An 11028-nucleotide genomic window follows, 5' to 3' on the forward strand; every position below is an offset into this window, starting at 1 on the left:
TATTTAAATATATGTGTGGGTATATGCACTCAAGTGTGGGTGCCCACTGAGATCATAAGAGGGTGTCGGACCAACTGGAGCTGGAGGTTCAAGTGGTTATGAGCTACCTGCCATGGTTGCTGTAACTATACTCAGGTTCTCAGAAGGAGCAGCAAGTGCTCTTATTGACTGAGCCCAGTGCGTTTTCATTACCCAAACATCAGTTGAAGGACATCTCCACTGGCTCCACTTCCTAGCTACTGTGCGTAGTGCAACAGTAAAAATGTGTGTGAGTGTCTCTGAGACGGGTTGACTTAGAGCCCCTGGGATGTGTCCCAAGCACTACAGAGCTGTGATCAGGTCGTTCTCTTTAGTTTCTTCAGGAACTGCCATACTGGCAGCAAGTGTTTCTAGTCTCACCAACAGTGAATAAATGTTCCCGTTTCTTCCCCACATCTTTGCCAGCATTTGCAGTCCTGTGCTCTATCTATTGATAGTAGCTATTTTGAGTAGAGTGATATGGGCTCTCAAATTATTTATAAATTGTATTTCTCTAGTGGGTAAGAAGTTCAAGAAATTTTTAGCCCATTTGCATTTCTGCTTTTGAGAATTCAGTTTATTAGCCCATTTATTGATCAGATTAGCTTTCCTGGTATTTAAACTTTGCAGTTTTTCATATAGGGTGGATATTATTACCCTATCTAATGTGTAATTAGTAACTCATTTACCTCATTTTGTAGGCTACCTCTTTACAGTGAAGGCTGGGTTTTTTGCTTTTTTTTTTTTCTATATGGAGCAATATTATAATGTTAATATTATATGATCTTTTTCTTAAAGGTTTATTTATTTATTTATTTTATGTATGAGTACACTGTCACTGTTCTCAGACACCCAGAAGAGGGAATCAGATCCCATTACAGATGGTTGTGAGCCACCATGTGGTTGCTGGGAATTGAACTCAGGACCTCTCTGGAAGAGCAATCAGTGCTCTTAAAGGCTGAGCCATCTCTCCAGCCCTTATATGATCTTTTTAATTGTTGAGATTATTTCCTGTTCTATTGGAGTTCTTGTCAGAAAATCTCTGGCTATGCTGCATCTTGAAGTGCTTGCCCTATATTATCCTCTTGAAGTTTTACACTTTCAAGTTTTAAGGTCTTTGAGTGATTTTGAATTTAAAAAATACAATATAGAAAATAAAAATCTAAATTCATTCTTTATGTGAAAATCTGGTTCTCTCAGCACTGCTGTTAAAGAGGCTATCTTTTCTCCTACCTTGGTTAAAAACCAGGCAGCTGTATATGTGCAGCTTTATCTGGGGTCTGCTATACTGTTCATTGGTCCATGTATCTGTCTTTGTGCTAGTACCCACTGCTTTTTCTTCTAGGACTCTAATGTAATTTGCTCTTGGGTGCTGTAATACTTTCAGTATTGCTCTTTCTGTGAGCATTTCTTTAGCTGTTTAGGGTCTTTTGTGCTTCCAAGTGAAATTTAGGGTTATCTTTTCTAGTGCTGTCAAGAATGACACTCGGAGTTTGATGAGTATTGTACTAAATCTGTAGACATCTTTTGCTAATAGCAGTCAATTTTGCCCGTATTAACTCTGTCTGTTAGTGAGCATGGGAAGCCATTCTATTTTCTATTATCTTTCCAATTTATTCAGTGTATTAAAGTTTTCACTGTAGAAGTTTTTCACCTCTGGTTTTTAGAAGTTATTGGGAATTCCCCCCTGCTTTTTTTTCCCTGGTGAGTTCATTACTGATCTGCATTAAAGCTACTGCTCTTTCTATGTTGGTTTTATGTTCTGCTTCACTGCTGAAAATATTTGTTGCTTCCTACAGTTTCTGACAGCATCTTCTTTCATTATCTCATTTAGTATTTTCACACTTACTGTAAATAATTTTATTTCCATAATATATTCGACAGACATTTTTCACTTTTAGTTTTATAATCATTGGTGAAATATTGATAGATTGTATGGTTTGATGCTCTTGCTGATATAGAAATTTAGTGTTTTGGTTTTTCTTCTTTGCAAAGTGATGCTGGAGATTTAGCTTCCAAGAATAGGCTGTTCAATGAGAATATTGATCACCAGATATGAAGAGGTATTCAAATAAAAAAATTGTAACATAGAAATGCAAAGAACATGAAAAAGCAAAGCAATGTAACTCTTCCATAAGGTTATGATTCTTCAACTATGGAACCCAAAGATTCTGAAATAGTTCAAATGCCAGATAAAGAACTTTAAATGTTTACAGTAAAAAAGGACCAATGATCTAAAAGAGGCTATGAACAACCAGATGACTTCAATCAAGAATCTTGAATGGGCATCGGTAGGCTACTTAACTTTAGCATGGACAACTTGCCAATGACTACATCACGGAAAAAAATCGACACCTCTTGGGGGTGGGGATAAGATATCATAACCAACTCTCCTCCATTCCCTGGTCCATGATTTGGAAGCGTCCAAAGCGTTTGTGCAGGTCCGTGTCTAGTAGACAGCACTTGAGAGCACTCTTCCCATTCTCTAGAGCTTTCCAGTTCCCCACTCCCTTCTTCCATGACAGACACTCCATGGGCCTTAATGGGGGTAAGTGATGCCAGTGTCCTGTTAAGGTTAAACACTCGATAGTTACTTGTTCTTGGTACTTTGACCAATTATGAGTCTCTGAGTTAATAACTGCCTCCTTGATAATTTCAAATGATATTTTATTATCTGGAAGGAATTTTATCAACTTCAGAATGCCAGCCAGAGGGAAGCATGAATTTAATAAGTTAATAGTCTCAGTACTTCAATTATAATTTATTTCTCTTTTTCTTTTCTGTCTTCTGATTCTATTTTTTATTCCTCTAGCTTTGTCCTGAGATCTAGTGGCATCCATGGACACTGTTAAATCAACTATCAGTTGATATAATACACAATAATATAATAATATAATATACAATATATAATTAATATATAATATGATACATAATCTATCATATATAATATTAGATAAGAACAATCTCATCACTTTCCTTCATGGAGATTTAAATGCTCAAGTTTTATGTGCCAAACTAGCTGATTTACAGAATATTCTGTGCTTTCGACACCTGTGCAGGCTAGTTTTATGTCAACATGACACAAGTTAGAGTCATTGGAGAGGAGGGAGCCTCAACCGAGAAAATGCCTCAATAAGATTGGGCTGGGGGCAAGCCTGTTGGACATTTTCTTAATTGGTGTTAAAGGAGAACCCAGCCCACCATGAGAGGTTCCATCCCTAAGTTGGTGGTCATAGGTTCTAAGAAAGCAGGCTGACAACCATCAGACTAAGGTTAGGGATCTTGGTGGGGGAGCTGGTGGAAGGACTGGAGAAGCTGAGGGGGACTGCAACTCCATAGGAAGAACAATGTTGGCTGGCCAGACTACCCAGAGTTCCCAGGGACTAGACCACCAACCAAGGAGTGTACATGGAGGGATACATGACTCTGGATACATATGTAGCAGAGGATGGCCTTGTCTGACATCAATGAAAGGGGATGCCCTTGGTCCTGTGGAGGTTTGACACCCTAGCATAGAGGGATGATAGAGTGGTGAGGAGGAGTGGGTGGGTGGGAGGGAGAGCACCCTCCTAGAGGCAAAGGAGTGGAGGAGAGGGCAAATGGGATGGGAGGTATGTGGAGGGTAACTGGGAAAGGGGATATCATTTGAGATGTAAACAAATGGAATGACTAACTAAAAAAAAAAAAAAAAAAAAAAAAGGAAAGAAATAAAACAGATTGAGCAAGCCACGAGGAGGAATCCAGTAAGCAGCATCCCTCCATGGCCTCTGCATCAGTTCCTGCCTCCAGGTTCCTGCCCTGTTTGAGTTCCTGCCCTGACATTCCTTGATGAGTGATGTGGAAGTGTAAGCCAAACCAACCCTTTCCTCCCCAAGTTGCTTTGTTCATGGTGTTTCATCACAACAACAGTAACCTCAATTAAGACTCTGGCATTGTCCTGCTTTGTGTTTTCCCTTGCCACCATCACCAACTGACACGGCATAGATTTCACTTCTTTATCTGTGTTCTCTCTTCCTATCAGAACGTGTTCGCCATGGAGGTTATCTTCCTTGCTTTAAAAAGAGTCAGGAATACAGTGGATTCTTAACAACTTAGACTAATAGATACAATTAATAATTCTATCAACAAATAATAAATTAAGTGCTAATAAGTATATATTTGATAAATTAATGAATAAGTGAATAAATGAGAATTTATGAGTTCTTTATACTGTTTCCCTACCTCTGTCATTGTTCTAGCTTAGTATTGCACTGTTTAATGTTTCAAATCCTTTTGAAAAAGCTCATTCGGGAGTGGAGTCATCTTTTGTTCATATTTATAACCTAGTGTCTCCTGAATTGAGTCTTACTGAGTATCTGTTACGTGAAGAAAGACATTTAAGTAATATTTATTATTAGCACAGCTTAATGGATTTATTAAATTGTTGTTTAAATGTATTTTATTTAATCACTACTTTCTAATTTTATGTGTATGGCTGTTCTGCCTACATGTATGTTGTGTGCCACTTGCATGTGTGGTGCCTGCAGAGGCCAGAAGCGCCCATAGGATTTCTTAAGAGGGCATTGTATTAGGGTGAGCTATTATGTGTGATGATGTGGTAAGAACTTATAACCATTTTAAATTAATATTATTCAAAAGCCATAAGACCATCAAAATGGCAAAATGAATTTTGCATAAAAATATTATTAACAGAACTACAATAATGCAAAGAACATTTCTTTCATATCAAAGGATAAACTCAAATGTAAATTACAGTTTCTCAGATCCTAATAAATAAGAAAAGGGAACAGAGAGAGGCATCAACCAGGTAGCAAGAATGCGCATGAACACTGCTCAATTAGCTCTGTATCAGCAGAGTTTAGCGATCGATCTTCTGGTACAGCCAATGTGGCAACATTGCTCGCTCAGAAATCCACCAGACTCCCTCCTTTTCCGTGAATGAGTATCTGAACGTAAGTATTTAAGTCCCGGAGGACTGTCTTCTGCTTCACCCAGTGTATCATAGAAAGTTTTCTTAATTCCTTCCAAGCTGATAACAGGATCACTCAGCGCAGGCGTGTGTTGTTGCTCTGGGAAGGAGGCACGAGCCTCAGACAGTGCTGCCCTCAGCTCCTCTGACAAATTTGGAAGGCATTTCAACCTCATATCGAAAGGCTCTGAATCCTTGTTGATGAAGGATGGCACAACTTCTGTTAAGTTTAAAAAAGAAAAGTGAGTGTGTGTTGGGGGGGGCAATATTCATGCTAAGGAGAATTCGGGAAACTATAGACAGATATGTACAGATATAGAAACTATATATAGATATAGAAAGAACATTTTGCCTGAATCTAATTAAACACGGAAACAGGGTCAGCAAGTATTGACTATGTTGATAGACTTGCTGGCTGGGCAGTTCAGAGTGCTACTGTCTTACCAAGGTTTGTTTACTCCATATGGCTTCTTTCTTCATCATCCTCTTCTTGCTTTAAACACTGTAATTTTCACCCTTTGACACTGAACTCTTATTTCTCTGAAATCACCCTGGCCATTGAAAACACTATTTTTCATGTTTCCTAGCCCGGTGTGGTGCCACACACCTTTAATCCTAGCACTTGGAGAGCAGAGGCTCACGAACCTCCATGAGTTCAACGCCAGCAGGTTTACAGAGTGAGTTCCAGATAACCCAGGACTATGTTAGAAAAACCCTATTTCAAATAAATAAATAAATAAATAAATAAATAAACAAATAAATAATAAATAAATAACCCAAACCACTCATTTACATGTTTTCTAACCTGAGTAATTTTCTTCGTTGCCTTTAAGCCATGAAAAAGTAATCCTTGAAACATATTTTCTTGATTTTAGGATTCCCAGAGTGTCAAGTACTGCTTTAGGATAAAGTTTAAAAGGCAGAATTTCCACCAGTTCAGCTCTGACTAGAGGAGGATGGTTGTCTCCCAACATTTCTTCCCCAAAGTGTTTGCTCCAAGTCAATGGTATTGTCTACTCAAGACAGGAACAGCCTAAAAGAACGCTTCCCAAACTGTGTGCTTCCCTGGGGTGCCTGGACCAATGTGCTGAGTGTGGTATTTGCTCCAGTGTTGTGGGAAACCCTCTAGAACCATCTGACCCCTTCCTTCAACAATCTACATAACTACATTCAACATTCACCGTTTCCACCAGGGGTGTCAGTTAGGAGATTAAGACGAAAACATTTTTTTTTTCTGCCTACAAACCCTTTATTGTAACTCAAACCTCCCCCCTGCCCTTACCTATTCCAAATGCACAAATTTAGATTATTAGCAGACAAAGAAACTGGCAACATCGATTAAGTTTAAATTATAGTGTGATGGCTCAGTTCTTGCTGCTAGTCTTTATGTGCAGCAGAACACTGTGTCGGCTTACCAATAAGTCATTCTCTCTGGAAATAATAAAACCAAGGAATCCGAAAGGCATAGCCTAAGTGTAGAAGGGAGATGTAGAAGTGTAGGAGTGTAGAAGGGCTCCTGGTTAGCCGTGGAGGTTTACCCTCTAGAGAAAGCCAAACCGTTCCTGATACAGGGGTGTCCTGGGACAGAGAGCCTTCCTAAGGGTCCCATTTTCCTTCTAGCCAACAACCAGCTCCAGTGGTTGGAATTTGGCAGAGGGAAGGAGCACTGTCACACCTGGTCATTCCAAGTCTAAACCAGGGATGGCAGAGGACATTCTGTACCATGTTGTGTATATCAGAAGTGCTGGCTTTTTTCTTCGGGAAGACATTCTAACTTTAACTCACCTATTGGTCCCTCCTTGCCCTAAAATTTTGTCCCAGCAAAGTTTTATCGGCTGTTAAGCAAAGCTCATGAGCTCCTCTTGTGTACTTAAAACCAGTAAGCCAGGGCCAGCTGTACTTTGGGTCAGAGTTAACTTTCAAGCTTTTGTGTCTTGAAATTCTTTACTTAAAACTATTTCTACCTTATTTTGAAATCCGTATTTTTGGTTTGTAGACAATAGACGCAAACATGACATTTTAATCTAACTGAACTCATGCAGAAATACTCTTTTTAATTACTGGATTTTGGATTCGAATATTATTTATATGGCACTAATGACTTTTTGGCCATGATGATTTGTGAGCTAACCCCTATTGGTTTTCTTACATTCCCTCACCCTCTCAATTGAACTGCAAGAGGTTAAAAAAGATGCGCAGCAAAGCTCCCTCAGTGATGTAGTTCTCCGAGCCATGTTCCACAGCCCAGATTTTGGCTCCTGGTAGGACCTCGCACCATCCCTAGTGCGAATAAAGCCTATGGCTGCAGCTTATCTGACTCCCTCTGTTGGGTTCTCACTGAAACTCTAACCCAAGCACATCAAACCTGAGGCTAGGGATCGCAAACCCTCCTACCCCACCCAACGCCCCCACCCCTTCATCCCCAACCCCACCCCATCCCCTCCTCGCCCCACCCCAACCCCCGAGAGTGGGCTTTCCTACTGGTGGTCAGCCAATGGGAAGGCTGTGGGGAGATGAGAGGGCACTCACCAGTGGCTTGTCTGGCAAGCGGAGCTGCCTCCTCCTGGCTCAACGCCAGTCTTCCCGCGGAGGTCCCGCAGATTTCGATCCGTGCACGGACATATCCACGGCCGCACACCTGAATGACTTGGTCCATCCACTCCTGCGAGACTCGAGCCCTGCAAGGCTGGCTCAGCAATAGCCAGAACCCCAGGAGCTGGAGCAAGAATCTGCTTGACATTCCGGTCTGGGCTACTTCTGGGAGGCTCAGCCTTAGCGGGACTGGGCTCTTGCTGCGTTCCTAGTGCTCAACCCCGCTTTTATATCCCTTGGGAGCTCTCAGCACCAGTGTTGATGGTTCCAGCTCCACCCACTTCCCACCTACGCGTGCACGGTATTGTCTTCTTGGGTCTTGTTCCCCTTACCCACCTTTCATTCATCACACCACCCTTCTGTCTTCTCTATTCTTGCCCCCAAACCACCTTGTATCCCAGAATTACTCTGGGTTTGAAGCTTTTCCTTAATTACAGAATAAGGCATGGCCCTGCACTAAGTCCCATCAGCAGTCACATCAACTCTTGAGAGGGAAACTGACTTTTCACCTAGAATGTGGTTTGTTTTGTTTTGTGTGTGTGTGTTGTTTTGTTTTTGTTTGTTTTTGCTGGTGTGAGCCTGGTTGCTTTTGTAATTTCTTTTTAGTAAACTCAGTACTGTTGTTTTAAAAAGTTGTTCAGTTTTGTATGTTGCTTTTAGATCCTATAGTGGATATTCTGTTGGTCAGAATGGAGTGTGGGGTTTTTCTATAGATAGAATTATACTATCTGCGCCATTTGACTTCCTTTCTGGTTCCTTGTTTTCTGCGCACTCTGTTGCCTTATTGTTCATCCTAGAGTCTTTAGGACTATTTTGAAGGAGAGCAGTAAGAGCCAATGCATTTGTCTTGTTCTAAGTATCAGAGGAAATGCTTTCGGATTCTCCACATCCTACATGATGTAGGCTGTGGCTTGTCGCATACTCTTGATTATATTAGGCAGCAACTTTCTGTAACTTGTTTTAAATAATAATGCAGTGTTGAATTTTATCCAATGCTTTCCCTACTTATATGGAGATAATTTTTACCACTTTTGCAATTCATTCTGATGATATATTACATTTATTGATTTGCATATGGTGAACTATCCTTGCCTCTCTCAGATGCATCCACCTTGATCACCATGAATGATCTTTTTGATGGTTTAACATTTTGTTGAGTGTTTTTCTATCTTTATCAATGACATTGGTCTACAGTTTTATTTGTTGTCTCTCTGTCTCCTTTCGATATGGGGTGATGCTGAACTGATAGAATAAACTTTGATTCCTTAGAATACTCTGAAAATCTGGTAGGATTCAACCACAGGGCCATCTGGGGCTGAACTTTTCTTTGTTGGGAGACTTTTTGGTTACACAGTCTCATTATTTGAGTTACTCTCTTCTGGTTTTCTATGTCCTCATGGTTCAATCTTGATAAGTTATCTATATCCAGAAATTTATCTGTTTTTGCTTTTCAATTTTTAAAAATGAAATTGACTTACTAGATTGTACATAGCATATGAAACTTTTTTTACACTGTCTTCAATGAAGCAACTATAGTATTTTGTAGTAAATATAATTTAAAAACCAAAACCAAAGTCTCCTGAGTTGTGGTACCTGAGCCATGAGTTCTAACCAGACTAAAAACCCAAAAGCCTACAACACATTTTTCAAATACAAGCCTGGAAATTAAGCAAACATTCTTGACTCTAACTGGAGGATGTCTTAGTTAAAATGTATAAAATACAAAAAATAATTGTCATGTATTATTTTGTCTCTGTCTTTGTAATTTTAATCAGTTGTGTCTTCTTCTTTGTCTCAGTTATTCTAACTAAAAGTTTCTCAGTTTTGTCTGTCTTTTCCAGAACCAGCTCCTTATTTCACCTGTCTTTTCAGTTATAATTTAGTATCTACACACTTTTAAATATCTGCTATTTTGGATTTGGCCTGTCCTTGTCTTTTGATCTTTGAAATACACAATTCGGCTGTTATTTGAAATCTCACCATTTTTCTTATTGCTATAAATTTCCCTTTGCTATTGGCTTTTTAAAAAATTCATTAACCTTTGTTATGTTGTTTCCATCTCCGTAAGTTTTAAGATTTTTCTTCTTTTAGACTCAAAGTTATTCTTTTACATTACATTGTTTAAAGAGGTACAAGAAAAGAGAGATACATTATGGCTTTTGACCAATCATCAAACCAATATAACATAGTATAATTTTTTTTAATTATTTATTGTAGTAAGAATCTATAGACATAATTGAAAACAATTTTAATTTCCTTTGTTATTTTTTTCATTGACTTAGTATTTACATGGGATCAGTTGTTCAGTCTGTATAGGTTAATATAATTTCTGAAGTTTCTTTTATTCTCAATTTCTAAGTTTTATTTCATATGACCAATAAGATATACATGATATGACTTTGATGTTTTAAAATTTGCTATTTTGCTTTGCTATGGTCTATTGTAGAGAATGTGGGGCATGCTGATGAAAGGAATGTGTATTTGGTAGCTGTTGGGTTGAAAGGTTCCTCTAGTATCTTCAGTGTGGGTCAGTTCTGGAGTTTCTTTGTATCTACACGCATGTCCAGTGTTGAAAGGATGCTGAAATCTCCCTCTCTTGCAGTACTGGAGATTATCTCTCCCTCTGTGTCTAATGTTTTATAGTGAATTGTATGCTTTAACATGGGTGAATCTACATCTGTAGTTGTTATGTCTTCTTGCTGAATTGGTCTGTCTCCTTTTAACAGTTTATCTCAAAGTCAATATTACCCTGTGTGAGTATAGGTGCTCCTGTCTGCCACTGCTTTTCATTAGTGTGGAATGCCTTTTTTTTCTCTACTCAGTGTGTACATACTGGTGAAGGGAATTTCCTGTGAGCAGCATACTGTTGCTTTGGGTAATTTACTGTGTTATTTATTTCTAAGATCATTGGACCTTCATGGTTTGTTTTTTTTTTAAAGTCCATTTAGCCTGTATATTATTAGTTTTTGAAATAAATATTTTTCTTTTTTCTTTTGACAACCTATTAATTTTATGTATTCGTGTGGCTCAGTGTGACATTTCAGTTCATGTGTACAGCGTGTACCAGGCATACCCAGACTTCCTTTGTCCTTCCCTCCCTGCCTCCCCACACTCTAGATTTCTACATACATATCTAGTTTTGTTTGTGGGGGGTTGTTTTGCTTTATTTTTTTTACAATCTTACATGGTAATTGGTTAGAAATAGTATAGAAGTAACCAAAATAGCTAAAAATATGATGGTGTATAAATACATTTCTGATTTCTAAGTCTTATTACACTGAGATTTGGGAAGGAAGGATGAAGTTAACTCACTTCTGGATATGTATCTCAGGGCAATAGAATTACCATACCAAAGAGGCACCTGTGCACCCAATGTGCACAATTCACAACAGTCAAGATACAGAATCAATAGATTCTTTATAGATACTCAGTGGAATATTATTTAGCCA

General features: G+C 38.9%; 1 protein-coding gene across 2 annotated transcripts; it reads right to left on the reverse strand.

The window, feature by feature from the left end:
* Positions 1-4866: 4866 nt before the first annotated feature.
* On the reverse strand, positions 4867-7727 carry LOC117693358 (prorelaxin 1-like). 2 transcript variants are annotated; one of them, XM_034483966.2, is made up of 2 exons: positions 7517-7727; positions 4867-5207 (listed from the first exon to the last, which is right to left on the reverse strand). In XM_034483966.2, exons 1-2 carry the CDS (start codon positions 7725-7727, stop codon positions 4867-4869), a joined length of 552 nt encoding a protein of 183 aa, XP_034339857.1. The 2 variants fall into 2 exon arrangements, with proteins under 2 accessions (XP_034339857.1, XP_034339847.1); XM_034483956.1 differs by having other exon boundaries at positions 4867-5204; positions 7511-7727.
* Between the last annotated feature and the right edge of the window lie 3301 nt (positions 7728-11028).

This window comes from Arvicanthis niloticus, chromosome 1, assembly GCF_011762505.2.
Source record: "Arvicanthis niloticus isolate mArvNil1 chromosome 1, mArvNil1.pat.X, whole genome shotgun sequence".
Classification (NCBI taxonomy): domain Eukaryota; kingdom Metazoa; phylum Chordata; class Mammalia; order Rodentia; family Muridae; genus Arvicanthis; species Arvicanthis niloticus.